Source organism: Telmatherina bonti (assembly GCF_933228915.1).
Source record: "Telmatherina bonti genome assembly, chromosome: 2".
Taxonomy (NCBI): Eukaryota; Metazoa; Chordata; class Actinopteri; order Atheriniformes; family Telmatherinidae; genus Telmatherina; species Telmatherina bonti.
Window position 1 is genome coordinate 34,102,074 of NC_136620.1, and position 27,234 is coordinate 34,129,307.

Sequence of the window (27,234 nt, forward strand, 5' to 3'; positions counted from 1 at the left end):
AATAAAAAAATAAATGGGATGACAAGAAGAGACAGAAGATGAAGATGGTAACTGTATTTCCTGTGGAAAAATTTCATTTGCTGTAATTTATTTTAACTTTGTTGACTGAAATGTTGCTTTGGGATTTAAAAACCTTGTAATGATATCAAAACTTACACATTTCCAGGTTAGATTATCATTACAGCTCCCTCAACATCTCATTACAATAAACAAATTAATATGAATTTATGCATTTAAAATTATTAACACATCAGTATCTGAAAGTTTTAGTTGCCTAATGTAATAAAATTCCAATGTAAACACAACGTTGCGTTTGACTCATTACTTCTTTACAGTATCACGAACACTTTAACCAGCTGTTAATAAAAAGTTTCTTAGATTTTCTTTAAATGTACAAATAAAATGCTTTTATTTAACTTACACTGATCATAAATACACAAGTTAAAAAAAATTGAGATGTGTGGGAGTTGCATCATTATTTTATTTCTATTTATAATGTTAAATAAAAAAATAAAAACATCAGACAAGAGGTTTCAAAAATCCTTTATAAGAACAAAATGACTTTTGCATTTCAATACCATGCAATGATATTCATTAGACTTTGTAGTGAGTGTATATGTGCAAATGCATGGGTACAAGTGGAAATCTTTAGAAAAATGATCAAATATAAGACTGATATCATTTAATTAGCAAAGTTCAGTTGTGTACAAAAACATAGCAGCTTCTGAAAAGTTATTTCTTTACACCAATTAAAATAAAAAAAAGAGGATAAAGGAATAAATTCTTATTACTTCCATGAAGTTTTCTACTTCTGTGAAGTCGAATGTTTTTCCAATTCCTCTACGGTCAGAAGGCGATTTAAAACACATATATTAAATCTATATTGGCGTTTCTTGGTGTCATTTTTCTGCTGGTTGACATTACTGTCCTATGAGAATCCGAACAGTGCCCGTACAGAATCATGTACAAAATATTTCCAGAAACCAGCTGGCAGGCGAACAGTGGTGCTCTCCTAAGGGTCACCTCCAACCTCAGATGTCAGCAATGGAGGCGTGTGAAGGCTTTTTACAACACCGGTTTAAAACAGAGAAAAAGGCAGACGCTGTAATACTTTTGGCTCTTCTTTGAATGTAACACTAAAATAAAAAAAACTAACATGAAGAATGTTTGCTGAGACTAATCTGTGAGCGAGTGGAGAGGGTTGGCACAGAGTTTCATTCACAGCAGGACCATGTCTGATGCTGACGGCATCATGCGTTGGAGTCCTCATCTGTCACACTGGGGTTTGGTGAGTTGGAAATCTCTTTGAAGAATTCATCATCTTTCAGCATGCTCTGATCAGAGGCAGAACAGAGGACAACATTAACCTCATGAGTAAAAGCTACTGAAACAACAGAGCATCATAAGCTTCATGCGCTGTCATTTTTTTATTCTTACCGTCAGATTTTGAATTCCCTCTGAGAACGCTCCAATCTGTCTTACTGTTCCCTCCGAGTCCTCCATCTGTGGAGAGAAACGCTCGATTTAATGAAACCCATCTCATAATAAAAGCAGAAAGTCTAGCAGATGTCTGAGCGGGGTTCTGCTGGAGGTTTCTCCCTTTCCACTGTTGCCTTGTGTAAACCAAATTAAGATTCAATCTGTTGGTTTTCCTTAACCAGACTATTTATTATGAATTAACTGGGATGACAATGTTGTGAAGTGGTGCTACAAATTTAATGATGTGAATAAAAGGTGACCAGACTGGGAGAACTATCTTAGAAAAGCTTCTTCCCAGCAACATGCACATGTGTTTAAGGCTACGTTCAGACGGCAGGGCTTGCTGCTCATATTGGATGTTTTTGTGAAATCCCAATTTTTTGAAAGTCCGTTTCCATTTCCGATCAAACATGACTCATATGTGATCTCCTGTATGAACCTCATGCGCACCAGAAGCGTCCCGCATGCGTAGAAGACACGGCGACGTGCAGTGAGCGTGCGTGTGACGTCTTTGTGTTTGTGGAAGTAAATATAGATGGCAGCAGAACATTTCTATTTTAAAAGTTTTGTCCAACCGTAAAAGTTAAATAAAAGTTAAAAGTTTTGTCCAACCGTAGCCACAACATTGTGAATGGGTTCGTTTTAAGGAGATGTTTACGGATGAGGAAAGTAAAAGTTTTGGTCGAGGCCTGTTGTGGAGCTGTGGCAGCAACAACTGTAGAGAGAAACGTTTGGGTACGGATTCGCAGTCAGGATTGGTGGGAGAGTGATGTGAGCGCATTTACCGATAAAGAGTTCATAAACAACAAACGCAGAATAATGACGTTTGTCGTGTGTCAATGACGCGTCGGTCGGATTAATGCGATCTGACCGTTCAGACTGAAGTCGCATGGTAAAAGATCAGATACATGTCGGATTTAGGACCACATATCCAAGCGGCCTGGGTCGCATTAGAAAATATCAGATCTGTGTCGTTCAGACTGTTAAGAAATGATCGGTTCCAGGTCGCATAGGGGCAAAAACATCGGATTAAAGTCTTCAGCCTGTAGTGTGAACGTAGCCTAATGTGCAAGAAGCTTTCAGACACTGTGCCCCGTCAGTGGAATAAGTAAAGAAATAGACTCTATAACATCATCAGTGAAAAGAGTCTTTGTGGGAAAAGCTCACCTGCTCTAGCCTGTCCAGGTCATCCTCATAGATTTGCAGCTCAAAGCCTTTCTGGAAGCTTCGTCCCTTTGGCATCTCCACGTCCATCGGACACACGTACTCCTCGTTCTCATCCTGCTTTTTCTTTCTCAGACTGCCAAAATTACCAAACGACAGTTTCTTTGGCTGGTAGGAAAAAGAAAGAGGAGAGAAAAATAATCATTTAAACATTGTCGAAGAGGAAAGGACATGTCCAGGAAGACATGTTCTGCCTTCAGGTGGTAATTCACTACCTTGACTTTAGTGGTGGCGGTAAGCAAGGTGTAGTCTGGGTTCTCCAGACACTCCTGTTTGAGCTGCTGGGCCTCTGAGCCGATTAGCAGACTGAAATGTGTGGCAAGGTGGCGCCGCAGCAGAGTCTTGTTAGGGGGGATATTCAGCAGCAGAGCCATTGTCTCCACGTTGAACCGAGGCTCCAGAACCTGAACGGGAAGCAGGTGTGTTGAGGAGTGGCTCTATTTGAGAACAAATGCTTTCAAGCTTTAAACTTTCTCACCATCAGTCCACCATGGACCCCGCTGCCTCTTAGATTTGGAGCATATTCAGCGAGGTCCACAGAGCGAAGCCACTCCATCACCCTGTGGTTGGTCCACTGGGAAATCTCTGCTGGTGAAATGTTGTTCTGCAATGCACAGAGATGATACATGCATCACTAATTTGAAACTGAACAGACGTATAGACACAGATCTTCACTAGCATCCTGTTGCCGTTTGACACCATGACTACATGCACAGCAATAATCCAAATATTGATCGTATTCTAAACAAAATAGTGTCTTAAATATGATGTTTGCATGAGCTGCATTAACACATTCCATTTATATTCCTTTTAGTTAATCAGAGAGCATATGTAAAAACGCAGACATAAGACGTGTGTATACACGCCCACGCAATCTGCAGCCTTCTTTCTGACGTTCAAAAGACCTAAGATGAGGTTAAGACAGTGATTATTTGTACACTAACACTAGTAACGCTCTTTACTTGAGATGAGAAATTTATTTATTGAGTTAAAACTTGCAGAAAATCCAGATTTCCAACCGTTTCCATCCCCCGTCTCGTATTTCACCCAACCACAACCACGGTTTGCATCAACCATTCAAATCAGTAAAAGTTGTTTGTGTGAAGCAGGTGTGAAGGCTAACTTCTGGCTCATTTTTTATTATTTCTTGTAACCTTGTAAAGGTGACAGCAGACCCATTTGACCAAAATCTAAGCCCTTTCCACACTGCTTGTACATAGTGAGAGAAGACAAAGGTCCTCTGAGAGAGGGTGGTCATCAGGTATAACTGAACTGGGTTAGCACAGACGAACCTACCACACTAACTAACAACACTACTTCCCCCATCTTGGTCTGCAATGCCAGCTTGCATGTTAAAGGTTGGCACCAACATGGCACTGAGATAACCCTATTTGGTCAACATAAAGGTAAAAAAAAGGACAACAACTTGTTAATCTTTTGTTTAGGTAAATGTAAAGTCTGGAAAATCCCCAAAAATCTTTTATGCGGGTTTTTTTTTTTCTTTTAAACCTTCGTAGGTTCTTCAGTGGATGAGAAAAATGTTTTAAACAATACTTTTTAAAAAAATAAAACAAAAAACAAAACCCAGTTCCTGTGCAATAAAGGCTTGCTTTTCAACGATGCTTTTTATTTCCAGTTTTTCATGTCAGAGACAATTAGAATAAACATGTTTTCCTGAGCTTATCTTTCACCAGTTACTGTCGCTCCTCTTGGAACAAAATTTACACACACAATGTTTTTCTTTGATAATCAAATAAGATAATATTAACATTGTATTACAGCCATCTTGGATTCATATTGAAAATCACACATTGGAACTGTGTTTAAAATCATATATTTACTCAGCTGACATCAAACAATTGCTTAAAAACACAAAAAATCCATTTGTCAGAAACACCATCTCCATCTGGCACCAGGCCCATGTGGCTTTGAATGAGGAGTCTAGGCTCTCGGCTCTCTCACCTATATGGGGCAATAACGCATTTAAACCTGCACGTGCTGACAGGGGCTTTAAAATGTGGATGAATAAAGGTCTGCATAGGATCGGGGACTTGTACAGTGATGGTGTGCTAATGTCTTTTGAGCAGTTGTCAAACAACTACAATCTACCCAAGAAACATTTCTTTAAATACCTCCAGGTCAGAAGTTTCATTACCAAACTATTGAAGTCCACTGCAGAACCCCCTTTGACCTCCATAGAGAACATTGCAGTTAACCATTATAAAAACAGAGGTCTGCTTTCTAAATTTTACAATATTCTTCTTGCAGCCTCAAAAGAAAGTTCTCTTTCATATTTACAAGCCTGGAGAGCTGATATGGAAACAGACATTTCAGTTGAGGATTGGAATAATTCTTGTTTACTTGCACAAAAGCAGACCATTAATACAAGATTCCGATTATTGCAGTATAAATGGTCATTCAGAACTTACATTACACCAGTAAAGCTTCATCATTTTAACCCCAATATTCCTGATGACTGTGTCAAATGTGGTAAAGACAAAGGAACACTATATCATAGTATGTGGCAGTGTGAAAAAATTAATATTTTTTGGAAGGAAATCATAACAATTATTTCAGACCTTATTGAATGTAGAATGCCTATTGATAGTAAATTGTGTATTTTGCATATCTTCCCCACTGGTTTTAAATGTACTGCGAACAAAAGAAAACTTGTAAATTTTTGCTTGTTACAAGCAAAATTAGTCATTGCTTTAAAATGGAAGGACAGAGACCTGGAGTGAACCAGTGGATCAATCTGATGTCCAGTAACTTGGCTTTGGAGAAACTGACTTATGTGGCCAAAAACAAACAGGAGGACTTCGAAGACATTTGGCTTCCCTTTTTACGCCTTGTGAAAGACTTTGATTTGTAGAAAAAAGTTTGCGCAAACTGAGTGAATGCTGAGTTCTGGGATGGGTGGGTGGGTGGGTCTCATCTTATGTTTTGTTTTATTTGATATTGTCTTTTGTTGTTGTGTGGGTTTTTGTTTTATTATTATTACCGTTATTTTTATATTTGTTTCTTTTTTCTTCTTCTCTCTAAATACAAAATTCAATAAACATATTTGTGAAAAAAAAAAAAAACCCATTGTATTACAGTATATATTGTTATATATTTTCATTTAAAATTTCTTCATTTTATACCATTTTTCCATATATATGTTCTCCAACTTTCTGTAAGCTGCAAACTGTTTAAACCTAAAAACAAGTGTACTCCTAAAAAAAAAAAAAAAAAAAACCATTTAAAAGCAGATTTTACAGCTAATATTGAAATGAACGTACCTCGTCTGACGGCCTGCGACGCAAACAGTTGGGCTCATAATTGTTGAGTCGCAGAACTTGAATGGCTCTCTTGATGCTGAGGTGATGCAGGACACTGCCCACTTTCAGAGAAAGCAGGTCATCCTGGGGGACGAAGCAATTAAAACATCAACTAATTAATACTGGAGGAAGCAATGATGTGCCAAGGTGTGTGTCTTAAATCATAAAACAACATGAAAACTGGGGATGCACCGATCCACTTTTTGGGAGTCCGATCCGATACAGATATCGGAAATTTGAATATCTGCCGATACCAAATCTGTTTATGTGAACATTATTGTGACTGTGGTTATTATTGCTGTTATAACTGTGTAAGATTTCATTAGGTTGTAATAAATGACCCATCCTTTCTGAAGTTACCTCACCAATACAAATGTAATAACATTACAGATCTAACAATTTCAACAAGTTTTATTTTTTATTTGGCACATTTTACCTAAATACAACTATAAATGTGTGGTTTTGAAACAAAGATCTTGCTTTTAGTGTAAAAAAAAAAAAAAAGAAAAAAAAAAAGCCCCATTTTAACATTCAAGGCATTTATTTCTTTTAAAACGTGTCTGATGCATGTCATCAAACACCTCTGCGCTGGCTTGACTAGTGTGGTATCAGTTGTGGTATCGGTACACTTTTATTAATACCAAGTACAAGTACACACACTTGGTATCGAGCTGATACTGATAGCGGTATCTATATCCGTGCATCCCTAATGAAAACTGATTACAATCGCTGTAAAAAGCTTCAGTAATGAAGTCACAGAGCAGGTCAGCTCCAAAGGATACCACAGGACCAAATGTAACAATCTGCATGTAAGATGGCACCAGAGCCATCTAACCTGATCTACAAGGTGTGCAAAGAAACGACTGGTGCAAACACCCACCACTGTCATGTAGTGCAGCATGCGTCCATCCACTCGGCCCTCATCAAACTGGGTCTTATACTGAGGCAGGCCGATATCATCCAGCCATCCTGAAACAGAAAGAAATATAAAAAGACAGAGATTGACTTAACAATTAAAACTAATGCAAAGTTAAGCAGGCTGAGAAAATAAATAAAAAATAAAGGAAGAGGCCATTTGAAGAGCAAGGTAAATAACTTGTTTCATGCCTAGGTAGCTGGTACTCACTTGTCACCCAGTTGTAGTCCAGCTTTCCCTTATTATCCTCCTCCTCCGACCCGAGGGCCTGCAGAGCCAGCTGCAGCTTCTTCCTGTGCAGCGGGTGTTTGATACCCAGCTCCTGAACATTTGAAGAAGACAAGCAAAGATTAGACTGAAACAGCTGCCAGATACTACAAAGCAAGACTGGCATGAAAATACTGTCTGCCGGATTACTGAGTCAACTTATTAAATTGTTCTGCTTGGTCTCACCCTCTCGAGGTCTTGTTGTGAAGCCTGCAGCAGAGTCTGTCCAGAGGAAACCCAGACACGAGCCATGTTCACATACAGACCAAGACCCTGCTCCTGCAGCCAGTCACAAACCTGATCCTTTGACCAGCGGGCAAAGGGAGCATCGACATCACTAAAAGAAAATTGGCAAAAGTTTCCATTTTCATACATCTGTATGAACACTTTCAACATGCATTAAAAGAAGAAAAACAGTAAACAACGGATATATTGGTTATTTTTTTATATTTAATGTCATATTTCTTTTGCACGGTTCTTTCTTGTTGCAGCGGCATGCAAGCTCCTCCATAGTGGATATACATTATCTTATCTTATAAGACCAACTGTGATGCAATTCTTATGTCTTTTATTAGTTCAATAAAGACATTATTAAACAAGGAGGTCCAATTCTTTTTGTCATTATTTACACTGAATGCAGAGACTCACTTGTTGGCTCGCTGAAGGTCACGGGACCAACCCAGTCTTGGCCCTGCAGTTGCACGCACTCCACCTCGCTTGAACTCCCCCTCTGGCAGGTTGTCATCCAGGTTAAATGTGGTTGATTGGCTCCTCTTCAGTCTAAACAGAAAACACATGAATAACAAGTTACATATTGAAGCATCCTCACAGAAATGACTGATTTATTCTTTTAAAGCAAGAGTTGAGGACTCTAATATACATTTTTTTTTTACTCACTTCCCAAATAGTTTTTTAATTCCTTTGGATTTCTTCCTGTTCTCTGGTGTCGTAGGAAGTGTGTGTGTGCTGTCACTGTTTGATGACCTCTGAGGCAATCCGGCAAGATCAAGATGATCAGTGCCCTGTCGCTCTGTTTCAGCTGCACAAACCAAAATGCCAACACAACATCATCGTAAGCATCAGCGCGAGAGATGCAGACTAATTGGTGGAGACGCGGCTGAGGCGCAGGGGGCTGCGAAGCACTCTGGAAAACTCTGCAACAGACTCACAACAACGTCAAGGCACTGGCAGACTAAGCATTCATGGCAGTAGAGGTTCAAAGCAATAAGCTCTCTAGCACGCATGCATCAGACACACTGATGTCTGATTAGGAATGTGTGTGTGTTGTTATCTTGTGAGGTTTGCCAAGTTTTTAGTGGGAATTTTTCAAGATAAAAAAAAAAAAAAAGAAAAAAAAAAAAGATATTCTGTAGATTTCAATGCAGATTTTTCAGGCTTTGACAAAAAGTGCACTCTAACACATGCACACACACACACAAGGGAATCAACATACACAGTGCACACAGACTGTATGTTGAGCAGAAATTTGTGCAACAGAAGGATAGTGACGAGGTTGTAGATGTTAAAGCACTCACACTGGAATTTCACTGCACACCAGAGGAGAAGTCAGCTTAGAGAGGAAAATTAGAAAAATAATGGATGCACAAGGTCAAAGGATATTGCCAGTAGTTTCCTTTGCTTTCTATGGAGAACTACTACAACCCTACAGCAGCATGTTGTCTATACTGTACCTAGCATAGGCGCACTTGCACTCCTGCTGCGGTCTTCATGTGTTACAAAGAGCACACAACACACGACAGGGTCCGACAACAACAACAAAAAAGAACAAGACAAGAGGACAGAATCATGATTGAAATAATAATGGATTGGAGAGGTGGAACCGAGGCTTAAACATAAAAAAGGACTGACAGGACGAAGGGCATACAGTGCCATGGAAACAGACTTCCATAATTAAACAGAAACCACAGTTTGTGTAGGCTGCAAATTATGGTCTTGGTCCATATAGCAGTACAATCTATGGGTGTGGCTTTGGAAAATAAAACATGTCTGTGGTGGGAGGAAAATCTCCAAGGAAATCTCATCCTATGCTAAACAAGATGTCAGCTCAATGTAGCGCAAATGACAGGGCTGCACAATTAATCGTTAAAAAAAAAAAATCGCAATCCCGGTTCATACTTTTATGCGATCTCATTTTTCAAATGACGACGATTAAAAAAAAAAAAAAAAAAAAAGACCCCATTGTACCGCATTCTGATCTGGGACATCACCTGCGTGAAAACAAGTGCTCCGTCTTTCTACCTCAATAAATGACAACAGCAGAGCCTTATACGATGTGACGCAGAAGCTGTCCGGTTGGGAAAAAAACAACGAGACCATGAAACACCACTAGTTTGTACAACCAGCTTAAACGTCGTCATAAAGTTTAATATAACGAAGCTGTGAAGGCCAAGCAAAACAACAGCTGACAGATGTTCAGTGTCATCTGTAGCTAAGTTGATGTGCCGGTAATTTGTGCAATAAATATTTATATTGGAAAAGAAATCGTGAGAGAATTGTGATCTCCATTCTAAGCAAAAAAAAAAATTGGGATTCTAATTTTATGCAGAATCGTGCAGCCCTAGCAAATGACATGATTTAGATGATGTCAAAATCTCCAGGTTTGCTCTCACCAAGGTTTGGACTGCTGGTTTTCTTGCCTCCACGGATCTTGAAAAAGCCTTTGCCAAAAGATGAGCGAGCTTTTCTTGAGCCAAAGCTTTCGTCTTCTGTGGTGGCAGGCAAGGTGGCAGAGGAGCCTTTCGGTGGGTTTTCGCTCACCTTGCCGCTCTCTTCATTTGTACACTGACAAGAGAGAAGGCACCATTACTTATTTAGAGAGCATATGTTTCCAAAAACTGTCCTGGAGGTAAAAAATTCTCATGAATGAGTGGTTTGGTAACGCTTACAGCACAATTTCAGTAATAAAAACAAACAGAACCTCCCCCTTACCTTTTCATCATTCACATCCAAATGATATTCGCCCTCAGTTTTAACAGTGTCGTGGACACTAAAATGACAAACACAACAGTGCACTTTACCTCTAACATAGCTGTGAGATGTGCATAAAAGCATTCAGTTTGTTCTATTTCACTCATTGTTCTTATCTGATACTCTGATCTTGTTCATCATTTATTAAAAACTCAACTAATCATGGAAAGCAGTTTTTTTTTTTTTTTTCTCAAATAACTGTGGGAAATCGCTGTTCATTCCCTAACAAGCGATGAGCTATACTTGTACATAGAAGTGACAGGAAATAAGACTACTCGTGTCAAACACATTGCCTTATACAGATGAAGAGATACCATTGTGTCCAGAGTAAACTGGAGTGTGACAGGAAACTATGTAAGAAATGAGACAATGCCTTGCTGAAGTCAACAAGTGCATCAGTAGATGTGCATCAAAGTCACAAAGTTGACAGCAAACTTGTTAAAATCCTATGTATTAGCTGCATATCAGATATTTGCTTACACTCATTTCTATAAATGTATATTAAAATAAAACATGTGAAAGTTTCTAAAAGACACCATTAGCTCTGATTGGAGGTAAAGCCATAAATGTGAGCTGCAATCCTTCACCTTTCTGCATCTGTAGGTGTGGAGTCCATTACTTGCTCTGGAAGAGTAGAGCTGGGAGAAGATGAGGATTCTTCACTATGGCCATTAAACTTCTCCATCTAAGGATCATAAGAGGACAAATTAAGATTTCAAGACATAAAAGAGCAAGCCGCCTAAAAACATTGACCCAATTTCTTTTAAGGCCACGTGAGGAGCATGAATCTGCAAACATGCTGGGAGAACTGACAGACACACTTATTCAGTTAATTGGATGTCAAGCCCTTTAACACCCTTTTCAAAGTGTGAAATTAATTTGAGGTCTTTGTGAGCGCAAATTCTTTACTGAGTAGTTTGACTTTGATGAGATTTGAAGTTGCTTGAGGAGAAAAAGGCTAAAAGACACAAGAGGATTAGACTGAAACTACTAGTTAGCTATAATATTTTAACATGTCCTTACTTCACTCTCTGAGCAACTTCATGGCACTACTTCATATTTTAATGTACAAACCTCGTCTGGCGTCTTCCTTTTCAGTTGTTCAGCATCTGTAACGTCTTCAGAGTCCACATTAATGGGGATGATGGAGAAGACTACACTGGATCCATTACCACAAGTCTCAACATGCTCGTTCTCTTTAGTTTTCTCTGAAGTGGACAATGAATAACAATGCTGGTCACTGTAGGGACTTTATGACATGACGAGGATAAAATCTAGGAATTATCAAAGAAGATGAACACAATCTAAAACAGAAAGATCAAAAGAACTTCTTCCTCATACAGAATGGTGATTTGAGAAATGACAGATTCTAAAGGTGTATATTTAAGACTGGAAATGATACAAACTAAAACATTCAGTGGGAAAAAAACGCTACATAAGTCATAGCTTTAAAAGATACATCATATCAGTAGAGTACTTTTTTTTATCTGTTAAAAGAATGATTAATTACTCATTCTGCAAAATAAAGCCTAACCTTTTTTCCCTTGTACCGACATCACCATGTCTTGGACTTTCTTGTACCGCAAAAGCGACTGCTTTAGTTCCTCAATCTTGCGATCCTGCAAAGAAAAAGACATGATACAAAACGAGACCAACTTCGCAGAATTACAGTTTAATTTCCTGGCATGAAGTAAAGTTAATGAAACCTTTTTAAAAAAAATACCTTTTCTTCATTTGCTGCCATCAAGGACTCAACAGCCTTTTTCATTCTTTGCACTTCCACATCTAGTGAAGACATAAAAATGCATTTTAGATGATGAACTGCTCTATTTACAGAGTGAAGCGTTAGCGAAGAGGACATTTAGGGAAGGATAAAAAAGTCTAAAAACAGCTGGAGATTGAACACATTCAGCCAAAACAGGCTGCAACGTTACAGTCATTCAGGTGACACAATGACTGACAAACAACATTCTTGTGGGAGGAAGCGTTTCATCCATGTCTTTGTGTTTGAACATTTTCACTTTTCAGAACACACTTCAACAACACCGTGGAGGCACAAGCAAAAGTGGTCAGATTATACAGAGATATATATCAGTCACTGAGTTTTGAGTAATTTTTCTCTAATTAACACTTAAAATATAGAACTTTTTAACAATAAACATACAACATTGTGCATTTCTTTTTTATACTTTGTACGTAGTCACAGCCAAGACTGGAACCAGCTTGTTCTAAAAACATCAGAAGTTCACAAACCTCAGTCATGAGAAATGGATTAGTTACCTTCTGATCATTAAATGTAATTGTTTTATATCATTATACTTAATAATTACAAATAACTTTCACCAAATTAGAACTCATGTTGTTTCCTTAATCTGCTAATAAGAAGCATCTAAAAAAAAAAAAAAAGTAGACTTAAAGGAACAATTATCACAAACTCTTGGTGTGCATGAAGCTTAAATTGTTTATAAAGGATCTCTGAATGTAAAGGAAGATTTTATTCCCAATGACAACATTTAATATGATGTAGTGCTGTAGCTACTCTTTGTGCCATTTAATACACTTCACAAAGGACTGAGTAACCTAAAGTTTGGTCATTGATTAAATTCAAGAAATTATTTACTTCCCCTCCACCAACGCTGTTAATGTTAAATGAATGTGTTTTTTAAAAAAAAATAAAAATAAAAATAATTGTGCTGACTTCAACATGTTCCTATGCAATTTATTTTCTTAAACTTGATATTTGCCAGGTGGTAAATTGGACTGCTATGTGGACAGAGTTGCACCTAAAGGGAGTGTGGAAACTGAAAAGTGAAATTGTTCTGAAGAATTAACATTTATACACGACAAGTGATGAAGACAGACACAGAAATGAAGACAGCTCTCACAACGAAGATTCTGTCAGACAACAGTTCATGTTAGCAGGGCACACAGTGGCTGCTGGCGTGAGCAGGAAGGAAGGTCTGTAGGACATTCAGGAGAGCCATTGAGGGATACGGGACATTATTTTTGCAGGACATGAGTCAGAAGGATGAGAGAGCAGTCTGAATGGTCATAACAACAGTCCATTCCTCATTCCTGCTGAAAACGTAAAGCAAACAGTTCTTATTGCTGTTTTAGTTTGAACATTAAAACCACACGCAGGAAATATGAGTGATCTTGTTCCATTGAAAAAGAAAAAAACAAAAACAAAGTTAAACAGTTTAACTGGGATGTGGTCCTCTGGTCAGCTAACAGAGCTTCAATGGGTTATAATGGACAAGCAGAGTTCAGATGGCTCATGCTCGTTCATGCAAACAAGGGTCGGGGTGGGTGCAATGATCAAGTGCAAATTTAAATACAAGCAATAAAACCCCCCTTACGTTTTTCTTTCAGCCTCTTTCTAAGAGTTTCATCTGGGTGAGAGACTAAACAGGACAAAAGAATTATGACACAAAAACTGTGCAGAGCCTTTTTAAATGACCTATTTCATATTATTGCTAATTTACGCTACATAATGACATATTCAGCTTGAGGTATGTTCGTTTGCAGGACTGACTGCCTTTCCCACCTCTCTCTGCTGGATCCACACTGCTCATGTTGATGGATTTGAAGCCCGCCTCATCCTGCAGCCTCCTCATTTCTCCATCTTTGCCCTCCAGCTGCCTCCTCAGTATGGCAAGCTCCTCCTGTCCAACGAAGGAAACCAGTGAGAGCGTCTCCTCTACACAGACCTCTCCTCCCCCACCCAAAATCAACACTACAAACAAACCACAACACAAAAAGTTCACAGATGCGGACGTGGCACAGAGGCACGCAAGCCACACCTGCTGCAAGGGTAATGTGTGTGAGGTGGGTGGCATGCACAGACATCTTGGAGGGCCGACGCAGGAAGAAATATGCAAAATATTTCAGGAAGAAAACATGTTTTAGTGAGTAAAACTGAAATCAAATACAGAGATTTAACTGTAAGAAACAACAGACAAACAGAGGGACAAGTGGAAAGAAGAAAAAAAAAAAAGCCAAAAAAATCTGCCAACTTTGGACAAATGCTACCATTAAAGCATACTTGTGGTTTGAAATATGTGTTTGCTGAAACTAGTGCTTTGTAAATGCAGACTGTAGGTAGTGGCATGTCTAACTGCATGTGATTTTTTTTTTTTACTATATATTGTAATGTACACTTAAATAAATTAAGTGATTTTACTTTGCTTAAAAAAAAAAAAAAAACATATCTTAGTAAAAAAAAAAAAAAGTAAGAGTGCTGCAGCAAAATGTTTTATATCTTTTTCCTCGAGGAAAAAAAAAAAGAAAGAAAAAAGGAGTCAACAGGGAGAGGTCAAAAACCATAATCATACGGCAAGCAAAACCCATCATCCTGAGAAAAGCCAACCTTCATAGCCTGGAGACTCTGCTCTTTCCTCTGTTTCTCATACTGCATCTGGCCCATTTTGATTTTCAGGCTAGAAAGCTTAGCCATTAGCGACTAGCAGCAGAGAGACAAACCAGGAGGAAAAATAAAGATGAAGGAAGATTTGAAGACAAAGATCAAGAGATTAAACTAAAAATATATTTTAACCATTTAGCACATTAAAGAATATGAATCTCACTTTTAGTTGTTAAAAGGTAATGATGTGTTTTTTAAAAGGGGCTCTATGATGCTACTTCTAGTTTTCTGAGCTTTCTTATGTTGTGCGGACACTGTGCGATTTTAGAAATCTGACTGTCGGGAAATGCTCCCACTGCACGACCGGGTTTGTCCCTCATACTCTATTTGACCCTACGACATGTGTACTCATACTGTACGACTGCTGTCAGCCACGATTATTGACAACCACGACTACTTGTCGGCGTGTGACGGCATGATGTGCTCGAGTGTAAACAACGAAAAACAAAGGTTCCTAGTTCCTATGACAACCACTGCGTGTCTGACAACAAGATGGCGAGCAGGCAGCAAGTTGTTGCAGTTGTGTGCGTTGTCTTGTGCGCTGAAACAAAATAAGAAACGAAAACCTCGTGTTCTCTCCATTGCTCTACTAATCTCTCTTCTAGCAGCTGTGTCCACCGCACACGTCTGAAGTTGGGGTTGCCCACCATTGTTTAAAGCTCCACCGGTGTCTTCTGCGCAGGTGTGAACGTAGAATCGTGACGTAACACCACTCACACTGTACGAGCGACGGCGAAAATTTCTGACATGCCAGAAGTTTGATCGAGAGGTCGCACCATCATCGGTAGAACGTAGCAGCAATTGATCCTTCCTCGTGAGTGTTCTCACACTGTGTGGCTTACGACCTCCCGACCGGACATCCCGACGCTACGATGTTTCCACGATGACGCAGCGTGGTCTGCAACAGCAAAATTGTGGTGAAATCCCCTCCAAATCGCAGTGTCTGCCCGGCATTAGTGTTATAAGTGCTGGATACTCATCAAACATATGAACGGTGCTGTTTTCTTCCACCTGAACGTATGTTTCAATTTTCCAACACTACGTTCGGTTTCCATGGCGACGGAAACTATTGGTTTTAGAGGGTTTTTTCTTCTTCGAAATTTCAGTGACGTCCCGGAGGAGGGACTCAGTGATTGGTTATCTTCTCTAGGTTGTGCACATTCGTGAGAAGAAAGCCACACCTGCCTTCACAGCTCAGTATAACTGCTCCTAGCAGTCGACCAATCAGACGCTGCAGGCAGGACATGGGGCGAAGCTTTCTCCGTTCGCTTGTTGAGGATCAATACAAAATGAATAAAGGGGCTTGTGAAAAATGCTTGATTATTTCTTGCCCTTCTGGACGTGCATATTAAAATAAAATTAGACTGAAATGTGCATAATCGAGCCACTTTAACCTGCTTGAGCTTTATAAATAAAGTTGGTTTGGTTAAAGAACATGTGAAACATTAGCTACTTTCACACACAGATCAGTCATGCGATGTTTGAAAGGGCTTGGACCAACTCCTTGTGGAGATTTCCCACCCAGCCAAAGAAAAGGAGGTGAGACAATGTATCAGCAAATGTATCAGCTGCTCCTCTGGAGCATTTATTGCTGGTGTTCAAGTGAGCGAATCAATGAATTGTAAAAGCTGCTGCTTCATTCCTTTGCTCATCCTTTCTGCAGGCCTGTTAGCTTTTTTCCATTCATTCCTCATCATTACTACAACTATTCAGAAACTACCTGTACTGATGTGAACATGACAAACTCCCGCCTGCTCATATTCCAGCCAAATGTTTCCTGCCGTGAAGCACATGTGTGAACAGCAGAATAACAGAAAGTCCAGACAAAACTGTCTACAATTCCTTCTGAAACCTCCAGCCTCAGTGTTTGAGTGTGAAAACAGTTTATGAAAGGAATTGTGAAGTCTGTAGAGTCACTGAAGATAAATATCTCAAGATGTTAAATATTTTAAAAGCATTACAGCTCACCTTTGTGGTCTTAAGTTTCTTTTCATACTGTACTTTTTCATTCTCCAGGTCAGCCAATCTGTACCGCAGCTCATTGATTTCAAGAATCAAATCCTGTATCAGAGAAATTACATGTCAAAGAATGAAATACATAAAAAAAGAGCAAACTTTTGTAATTTTTATGGTACTTTGAGTTTAAAACTGAATGTTAAACCTCTCATCTCTTACAAATCATCAAGACTTCATGTCCAAAAACCGGTATACCGTTCAGACAAATAATAAAACCAGATATGTTTAGGGGAATTCCTTGGAGAGAAAGTGCCCTTCAGCAGCAGCAGAGACAAAATGAGAGGAAGCTGTGATTTATGTGCAGTGAGGCAGAACATGGACAGCAGCTTTTTGTTCCAATGGGGTGGAAGAGACAACCGCAGTGCTACAACAATAACATGACGTGTTTGAAAGCTTTCCAAGCCCTCTGCATGGTTCATCTGGGAGCAGATATCTCCCCATCTCTCGTAAACATCTTAATCTTCAGAAAACCTTTGACTTCATGTCAGCAAATCCAAATAAGGTTAAAAAACTGAATAAACCTGGCTGCACTGATATGTTTAATTTATAATCCCAACAAAGATTTCAGGCATGTCTCCCATGACGAGCTGACCCATGACAAAAGGATTCATATTCTCCTGGGGTGAAGCTGAACATGCAACTGCTTGGAAACTAAAAAGGAGAATAAAACTGCATTAAAAAAGATAAACTAGATAAATAAAAGCTTCAGATGTGTTTGTAATTAAATATCTGTTGAACAAGACAGAAAGGACATAAGTCAGCACAGAGTATTTTGGTCCTTAGAAGCATTTCCCATACCTCACTATCCCTGAATCTGTCATCAAAATCCAGCCTTTCCTTCTCCATCGAGCCAAGCTTCAGTTTGAGGTTTGACACTTCAGAGATCAGTTCAAGCTTCTGAGTTTCCAGAGCATTTCTGCACAAAAGCTCCTAAATAAAAAAAAAAGGACAAAAAGCTAAATATAAATCAAAAACAGTATTCAGATCATTCAATAATAATAACATATAATAACATACAATAATCAAATAAACAATTCATATTTTTGTCATAAAACAACTGAAAGTCACCATTCAGTTCGTCATTATTTAAACATTTAATATATAGATAGTTGGTGGAATGAATGAGTTTTTCTATATGTCTTTTATAAAAACCCAGGTATCCTAATGGTCCATGTCGACACGCCTGAAGTTTGGATTTTTAGAAAAGAACATTTGTTTTTGTTGCTTCTTTCAGCAGATTTATGTTTTAAAGGCTGCAGAGTTAAATTGCCTGGAAGAGTATGATAATTTCCCTTATGTGATTAATGCAGTCCCTCCCCCTCCCAGGATTTAGCTGCAGGAATATCATGGTCAAGACTAAATAAATACAATTTAAAAAAACAAACAGGTAGAAAAACTGACATACAGAAGAACAAAAAAAATAAAAATCTGGTCTTCCAGGTAAAAGTCAGTACAGCCTCTTCATACACAGTCTTCCTACACACACACACACACACACACACACACACACACACACACACACACACACACACACACACACACACACACACACACACACACACACACACACACACACACACACACACACACACACACACACACACACACACACACACACCTGTTGAAGCATCTCCTCTGTAGCGTTGAGTTTCTCCCTGTGCTCGTCCAAACACAAGTCCAAATCACGAATTTTTTCACCTTGAGCCTCCACCTGGTCGGTGAGCACACTCACCTGCAGAGAACCAACCTGTTATTGAGATTTGACTTTTTATGGCAGGTGCCAAAAAAAGTTATAAATGTACTGTTGGATGGGCACCTGCAGCACCAGAGACTCTTTATCACTCTCCAGTCGGGAAAGTCTTTCCTGGTAATGGTCACCGCCACCCAAAGAAATATGACCATTTGACTGTAAGGGGAGAAGAAAACATTGGTTAGACACAACCCCATGAAAGTAAATGCCAGACCTTTCCATGGTACAAATAGGTTTATCGATTATGCTGATATTTAATGTCTGTAGTGTTTATAACAGTCTAAAATAATATCAAATGAAAATTTTCATAAAAGAGTCAGATTGACTGCATTGCTTTAGGCAGCAAAAACAAGGCCTTACATGGATAAAATAAAAAAAAAAAGGAAATGATTCAAACTGCCATACAGAGGACAAGTTACAGCATTACACAAAAACTCTGTCTGGCCTGCAGCCCATCACTCTCCCAAACACCACTCTGGTTCCCCAGTCCTGGCCCTGACACTGACAACAGCAGCAATTCATCCAGCATTCCCAGGGAACTCAGCAAAGCAGGACAATTGTGTTTTCTCTTAGCAAACAAAATCTGTTGTACACTGGCTCACAATGTTGTTCTCTCCTGTGGTTTTGGATTCATAGTTTTAATACAGAACATTAATCAGAATCAAACACTAAAGTACCTTGTTCATCACAAACGTCCTTCATGGTTACAGGACTGTCACTGGCCTGCCAGCCCACTTTCATGCAGCTTTGTATGTCTATCTTTTGTCAAAGCAACTCGATAAACCAGTTTAGTGACATTACAGATGAAACTGATCTACCCCGAGGCTGCACTATTCTGAATGAGTAAAAAAGGAAGGATGACAATATTACAGTCTTGAATCCTATGTGTTCAAACCTCCAGCACCTTGGTCTGTTTATTTAATTCATCTAATTAAATGCCTCGTTTCCATTAGTATCAGCTTGTCTCAACTTAACTCGTCTCAACTCGTCTCCACTTGGTCCTGTTTCTTTTCCATTACAATTTAGTACCAGGTCTAAAATGGGCGGGGTTAGTGTGAAATCGCTGACGTCAGTGTTGTGCACGACAAGCTCTATAACAACACAGGACCTAGAGACAATCTGCTACTTGGTCTGTCTCGCTGACCATAAATCGTATCCATTTGTTGGAACCACTTCCAGTCTCGTCTGTTTGATCCACTCCGACCATTGTGGTCCTTGACCTGCCGATACTGACTTCTGAGCTTTTTCAGCTTCTCTCGACACTGCTGACAACTCCATTGCTAGCCGTAGCCACTGAGTTGGAAAGTTTTTGATAGATTTTTTCATTTCGTGTTGCTCTATCTACTTCCCTCTGTATCCTTTCCACAGCAACCAAGCAAAGAAATGTCTCCACACTCAGTGTTTGACCCAAGCGGCAACCTCCGGCAGTTAAGAGTGAAGCCTATGTGGAAGTGCATAAAACTGCAGTTCCCCCTTCATCCACTAGGGGCTGCAAAACAGAGCAAATCCCCATAGACTCCCATGTTAAAAAGACCAACTTCACAGCAGAAATAAACATGTTTACAGCCTGGTTCAAAAATCCATTTTTGGTTTAATAGGTCAGGTTTACCTTCATGACAACTGTGGGGGGAATTATTTTTTTTGTAACTCGCCTGTTTAAAAGTAATTTAATCTTGAAGTTCGGCATATTTAGTGGCGTGTCGTTTTGATTGACAGGTACCCGATCTCCTGCTTCAAGTCAGAAGAACGTAGAACAACCGCGGTTTTTGGCCAGTTAACAACGTGACTTAGCTTTAGCCAGCTTATCTCCGTTAGTTGCTTAGCTCCTGTTATCTCCAGGTTACAGAAAGCTCGGAGTTTGCTCGATGTCAATCATCCACCTTGTCGCTCACAGCCCCCCTCTCAGCTCCACCTCTTTGCCCATATATGTATTTTCCAGGTAAGACCACGCGCATGCCTCTGCCAAGATGACAATGGTAGGAACCGCCAACCGACCTTCAATTCAGCTCTTCAGAAACAGATGGTTGACGTCACGGTGGTTCCGTCCATCTCTTTATATACAGTCTATGGTATGACCACAGACCATACTTTTGTTGCGCCATTGCTTGCAGATCTCTACGTAATGTAAACAACTTGCAAGTTGGAGTCGCACTTCCAGTGATGTCACTCCCTGACCTCTGATTGGCCGCGCCCCTGACCAATAAGTGGCATGCAGTCTGGCGACGTCACACACAACCAGACTCAGCTTGCTTAGAACCTGGGCTGAGGAGTTACAAAAAAGTCCAGGTAAACCGGTACAAAAGCCTACAAACCGAGCCGAGGCGACTTAAATTGGGACGAGCTGATACTAATGGTAAAGGGCTAAAAGTGAACAGCAGCGTTGCATTCGTAATCTCAGAGTAACGTTTCTTTTCTAGAAACCAGGCTCTCACCAAATGACCCTGGAGCCACTCAACCAGACTATCAGTAGTGGAGACGGGAATCTGGCAACGCAGACTTTCCCTTTCCTCTGTGTCCATCAGCTCCAGTACGCTCCTCAGGTCTTCCAAAAGGTGGAGTGCCCTCAAACTACCCATGAATGGGGACGTAGGCGACTGACAGTCAAACAAACCATTGGAGTAGTCCAAGGACTTGGAGCCTGAAGCAAAGAGATAAAGTAGGTCATGAAACGCATTTTCACACAAGGATTAAAGTACGTACACACACACACACACAGACACACACACACACACACACAGACACACACACACTAACAGTTCTTTCAAGGTTAAAAATTTGACTAAATTCAATAAATGTAAGTCCATCATTATATAATATTTGTTGAACACAGATTAAAATTCCTAGTTTAGTTTTTAGTTCTCCATCAAACATGATTAATTACATTTAACTGTCCATTTAGACAGATAATATTCATTCACATAGCAAAGTAACCTAAATAAGCAGCAAACACAATAAAAAAAACACAGCTCCAAACATGAAATGGCAACAACAAAAATCTAATCATGTAAGAACTAAATCAGAAAAGTATTTGCTTTAAGCTTAAGCACAAACGAGGAAGAAGAACTGCACCATTATTGAGAAGATTTACTCACTTGACAACTCTAATGCTTTACCTGCTATTATACCATCCATCTGCTCCAAGGCAGCAGCCAACATGTCGCTGGCATCAGACATCATCTTCAGTCCCTGATAAACCTTTAACAGCAAAGACATCCTTAGCTCACAGAGTTGGAGAAAGCGAAAGAAAACACATCATCTGTAGGAAGAAAGATTCATTAAACTGTTCAGGTATATATCTTCTCAACTGACAGAAAAGTTCCTAAATGTCTCAATATTCTTCACAAAATTACAAGAAAAATGAATAAAATAGACATGCAACATCTAAAAAATTTACGAAACATCACTGTTTTAATCTGATAAACATAGTTTAGCGCTTGATAAACACATTCCTGCTGTTCTGTGTGCTTGAAAAGTACAGCTGTCTCTGCAAAACAGCACAGTAACCCTGGCATTGAGGACATCTTTCCAAAAATGTCCCATCAGGGAGTTGAACTCTTAATTCACAAAGAGTTTCGGCTGGTAAAAGAAAAAAAAAAAAAAAAGGATTGTGCTTGACTCCATCAGATAAATGATAACTTGTGAACTTTTAGACTCAATGATGAAAACAAGCAATGCATGCTTTGAGTTGTCCTCCGCTCGTGAGCTTGATGCTGGATAGTGTATGTAAATGTAGTCAAAGACTAATGAATAAGGCATTTCTGAATATCAATTAGGTCATTTACTTAAAATATTGGTACACAGAATGTTCTGCCAGTAGGATACTGGATACTTTGTTTGGAGTGGACTGAAGATACATTTTAGTGTCACAGCTTTGGACATCTGCCCAAACAACACAGAAGTCTCTTTATCTTTCAATGTTTAATCAAACGACTGCTGTATATTCATGCACACTTTAGCATGCATGCAGAGGCGCTTGTCTACAGATAAACACACACCTCTTCCTTTAATCAGCTGCCTCAGTTCCTGGGAGTGCCCAGCTTAGGATGGAGTACCATTTTCAAAGTTTATGGAAACCACCCACAGACTCAGGACTGTTATTTCAGCATTTCTGTGGTCACATTTTCCATTATGTGTAAAATAAGCATGCACTAAAACAGAAGTTTCGTCACAACACACAGCAGGGTTAAAGGAGACGAGAGGAACCAGTGTGCCACAGTAAACTGCTGAGTGGTTTTCTGCAGTAAATGTGGGTGGAAATGCTTCTCTCAGGTTTCCTACAGTAGATGTTTATCTCACATTCTGCTCAAGGGGCACAGATGACTTTATTTAAAAAAAAAAAGTCCCACCATTAAAACTGAAGTATGTTGGATGATAACAAAATGAGAAAAAAGACCTCCCTAAAAACCACCTCGCTGGACTAAACTTCTTTTTGTCTTCTCTTAAAACCAATAAGTGCCCAGAGCAATGTAGCTGCGTCAATGAAAAATACTTTATTAATCCCCAAAAGGAAATTCAATGTCAATGAATTCAACGAATTCAAGCACATCAATGTCAACAGAATGAGGCAGATGCAGAAGAAAAGGGGCGGCAAGTTGTGGAAAACAAAATTCAGACAGATGGAAAAATAACATTTATTCTCCTCAAACATAAATAAATGAATAAAAATAAATTCAAAAATAAAAAAGAATAAATATAGATAATATAAAAAAATAAAATATGAATTATAAATAAAATAAAAAATATATTGAACTACTTTAACTCTTTAATAAAAGAAAAATGCATATCATTCAGAGCCTATGAGTTTTCATTAAGATATAATTGTGAGCTAATTCCACAAGATATTATACAAAGAGCTTCATTATGGGAAAAAAAAATGCAAACAACAATCCCTAACTAGACTCCTGCAACAGAATATTAGAAAATCAAGTTTTCCACATGTGGAAATTCTGCACATAGTGTAGTTCTAATATGTTACTCCTTTATTAAGCTTCTTTTATGTAGTACAAAATATATAATCTGCATAGTTTATAGTAGTTCAGAAAACTTGCTTTAGTAGGTTCATCTGTACATGGTCAATAAATTGAACAGAAAACAGTTGATTTATAGATTTATTTCTCATCAGATAAATTCCACGACACACAGCAGCTGAGCTAACACAGTTTGTATTATGACGAGTCAAATTGGAATAAAGGCCTGGAGGGTATCCCCTTCACAAAACTATGTCAGTTTTTTTTTCCTTTTCTTTCCTCTACTCACACAGCTGAAAAGCAAATATGGGGAAAGTTAGCACATTGCTTTGAGCAAATATACTTCAAACACACCAGGTCAGGTCCAGGCATGCTGCTTTCAGCCCTGCTGTCCACAAGTCAGTCACTTCTTCACACATGTAAGCGTACCTGTGTGAACATTTCCATGGCTTCTTCCTGGATTCAGGGCAAAGCCGAAGCCAAACACAAAGAATACCTAATTACAGAGAAGTGCACTCTGTCCTCAAGTCCAGGGAAGCTTGTGTTCGTCATATGTAAACACAACAGAGAGCTACCTATGCAGATAAGGCAACTTTGCATGTTTACTCTTAAAGCAGGCATCATAATAATGCCTTCCAATTCAACAACTATTTTCTTGATTAATACGTCATTTGCTGAAACCATGTGAGGCAATTCATGAAAGTAAACGCATCATTTCAAGGAACCCATGAACACACCTTTTAATTCCTGCTCTGGGTTTTAGAAACTGAATAAATATCTATCTTTTACAGCAGATTAGGATCAGTTTTGTTTATTTTCACTGAAGCAAATAGAAGGACAGAATTGTACCTGTCCTGTTTCTGTCCTTGCAAGTTTGCTATCAAAAGAGATATCTCAGAAATCTGAACAACCAAGCACTACTCTCAAAAACAATGTCTCACTGTCTGCCTTTCTATAAGCAGTACTTATACCGGCCATGAGACACACAGAGAGGGTTATTGTTCATCATAGCAGGGTATTTTGACTGAGAGGCATGCAATGTTACAGTACGCATGGAGCTTTATAACACCACCTGCCTTTATATTCTCTGCAAAGATCCTAAAAAAATAAGCTAAAAGGCCCAAAAAAAAAAAAAAAAAGTGTCCAAAAAGCTGTCTTGCCCTTTGGTTAAACAGCCATATAATTCATGGAGACGTCCAGAGAATAATGAACACAAGAAGGAGGAGAAGGGGGGTGAGGGAAGGGTGCACTGGGCCACAATAATTGCTTTGAAATCCTTCAGCACTGGTCCCCTTTAGGCAGGGAGAACCATTATAACCCATCCTCACAGGACAATCTACGAAGAGCTCAAGTATTTCTGGTATGAAAAAAATGTCTGCACATGCACAGGAAACAGAAAACAAAACAGAAGCCTCAGGGTCCCTTGTCTGCGAGAAGAGAGTTTACTGCCACAATGCAGCTGACAGTAGCAGCATGTGTTACAACTACGTTGCTATGGTGATTTTAAAAAAAGACTTGGAGAGAGGAATTTACAAAGAGGGCATAAATCATACCGCTTTTCCTATTTTTTTTTTCCTGTTAGCATAATGATTTCCATGGACAACAGCGAAATGTCTGTCCACATAATGACACTTTCTGTGCTTTGACTCATGCAGAGGTTGGTTTCTTTTTCACCTCTGTTCAATAGTTCCATCCCAAAAACCTATAAAAAAAAAAAATAAAAAAAAAACTAACTTCCATGCCTTGTCCCGTTTTCACCTCCAACAAGGAGCAGTCACAATTTATTCAGCACAGAAGACTTTAGAAAATGCTGTATGCATCTAATTAATTAACCAGTTCAGTGTGAGTTTTTTCTTCAGGCGATAAATTAGGTGCATATAAAATCCAAGCATTAATTAGGATACAGCATGCTAAATAATTGTCTTTAGACAAGGCTTTTAGGTTAAGGATGTCTGAAATGTATTTGTACAGCAGGGGGTTGTGTCAGATGATACACAATATGTCTGCAGAACACTTCTCCAGAATAACCTGCAGCTATTTCCAAACTGGGTGAGCAGCGAGGGTGCATAATCACTCATTTTATACCATTAAACAACCATATGAGTTTAAAGGAAATAGGGTCTTTTTGTAAAATGTAAAGGAATGCTGTGCAAGAATCAGATTTTTATGTGATAAAATCATCCAAAATTTGCCTTTCTGCATGGACAAGATTGCAGCTGTGGTCAATTTAAAGTTGGACAGCACCACACATTATTTTGATCTTACTCACAACCTTTTTTTTTTTTTTTTAACAGTGAAAAGCAACACTGTCTTGTGCACATGTGGCACAGATTAGAGGGTTTCCATACAGCTGTTTGGTTGTGCACATGACCATTAAACTAAAATAAAAGCATTTGTTTTGAGACGTTTTCTGCTCTATTACATATATCTCTTGCATTTCAATGCATTATTAGGGAGGAAGAGATTACAATGGACCATTAGTTTCACCAAAATGCGGGGAGCTTTTCAAAAATAAAGGAAACAGTGTTAAATCACAAAAATGCACCAAATGGCATTCACATGCCTCCTATAAGGAAGTGTTAGTAGATTACTCCAAACCTAGCAGACTGCATCATCTTTACAGCATGTGGTGTTTGGTTTACAGACAATTCTGTTGTTTTGGGAAGCGTCTTAAAACGAAGACCAAACAGTTTTTGAGGTCGACTTGCGGGCAATAAAACAAGTGATCGGGTTTCACAGCTCTGAAAAAAGACGCCAGACAGTAAAATCACCAGTCTGATTGACTTCAGCCCTCAGCTTTACATTATCCGTAGCTAAACTGAAGACAAAGGCCACTTTAAAGCAACATTATACCTAAAGTAGTCTAGTTTATGCAGCGGAAAGGTGCCTTCAGGCGGTGCGGGAAATACTAATTACAAATCTGGAGATGTGGCTCTCATAAACTTATATTTGTTTAAACGTAGTTATACAACAAAGCTAAAACATTACCACTACGAACAGTTAAGTAACTATAGAAGAAATACACATGTAGGGCATGTTTTGACATATTTTTTAATGTTCAATCTGAGATTTCTTGGTAGGTAACATTACGAAAAACCCCAAATTGGAAACCGAGTAAAAATAAACACTAAGAGAGGCACCGAAACACGGTGGACATATTTATAACATATTTAATATGTTTAATTTGTTCATATGGCGCAAGCCATAGCGAAGGTTTGTCTTAACTGAGTTGTTTGGGGGGTAGAAAAGAGAGAAAACGTAAAATCTCTTACCGCAACTCCGTTCAAAGAAACGCAACTTTCTTTAAGTTTCTTCCTCTATCATGTACACAACCACTCCGCGGCGTGTCGTTTCCTAACTTTTCTGTGCCCACCAGTTCGACCCCCACGTCCCTCCACATCGCTACGCCATGATGTCGATGTGACAAGGCAGTCGGAAAAGTTGGGACGTCATGGTTGGAAAAATCCCGCCCTGCACCGACCTGGATTGGCTCCGGAGGAGGAACTTTGGGAGTCCTGGCGAGTTCACGGCGACCATGGAAATTTGAACATTATAAATTATTTCGGGGTTAAAATCAACAACAAAACAAAACAAACTTGGTTATCAAACAGCAGAATAATCACAAGAACTAAAAAGTCTTGAAAATAATCTTTATTTATATATTTTGGACACTGATGTCGTCTTTTGGAAAGTCACAGTATCTTGGAAAAATCACCCATTTAAACCATAAGATTTATATATTCCGGTTTTTTTTGTTTTTTTTTTACAACTTGAATGAAGCATATTCCTCAAAGTCTGGGATGTGACTACAAATATCATATACATACAGTTGTGCTCATATGTATTCATACCTTTTCTTTAAAGAAAAGGCTGAATTTACAACA

The 27,234-nt window shown here is 39.0% G+C and overlaps 1 protein-coding gene across 2 annotated transcripts; it reads right to left on the minus strand.

Moving 5' to 3' along the window:
- Positions 1-26,761, minus strand: ppfibp1b (PPFIA binding protein 1b). 2 transcript variants are annotated; one of them, XM_079247005.1, is made up of 27 exons: positions 26,623-26,761; positions 21,476-21,578; positions 20,816-21,021; positions 18,450-18,539; positions 18,252-18,365; positions 17,432-17,563; positions 16,586-16,678; positions 13,742-13,859; positions 13,554-13,598; positions 11,918-11,979; positions 11,729-11,813; positions 11,269-11,402; positions 10,782-10,879; positions 10,156-10,213; positions 9,837-10,008; positions 8,898-8,930; positions 8,104-8,245; positions 7,855-7,986; positions 7,393-7,543; positions 7,150-7,261; positions 6,904-6,992; positions 5,985-6,107; positions 3,182-3,307; positions 2,919-3,107; positions 2,647-2,811; positions 1,438-1,503; positions 1-1,334 (listed from the first exon to the last, which is right to left on the minus strand). In XM_079247005.1, the coding sequence occupies exons 2-27, from the start codon at positions 21,558-21,560 to the stop codon at positions 1,251-1,253; spliced, it is 2,904 nt and encodes a 967-aa protein (XP_079103131.1). In that variant the 5' UTR covers positions 21,561-21,578; positions 26,623-26,761; the 3' UTR covers positions 1-1,250. The 2 variants fall into 2 exon arrangements, with proteins under 2 accessions (XP_079103131.1, XP_079103132.1); XM_079247006.1 differs by having other exon boundaries at positions 2-1,334; positions 21,497-21,578.
- Positions 26,762-27,234: the final 473 nt, after the last annotated feature.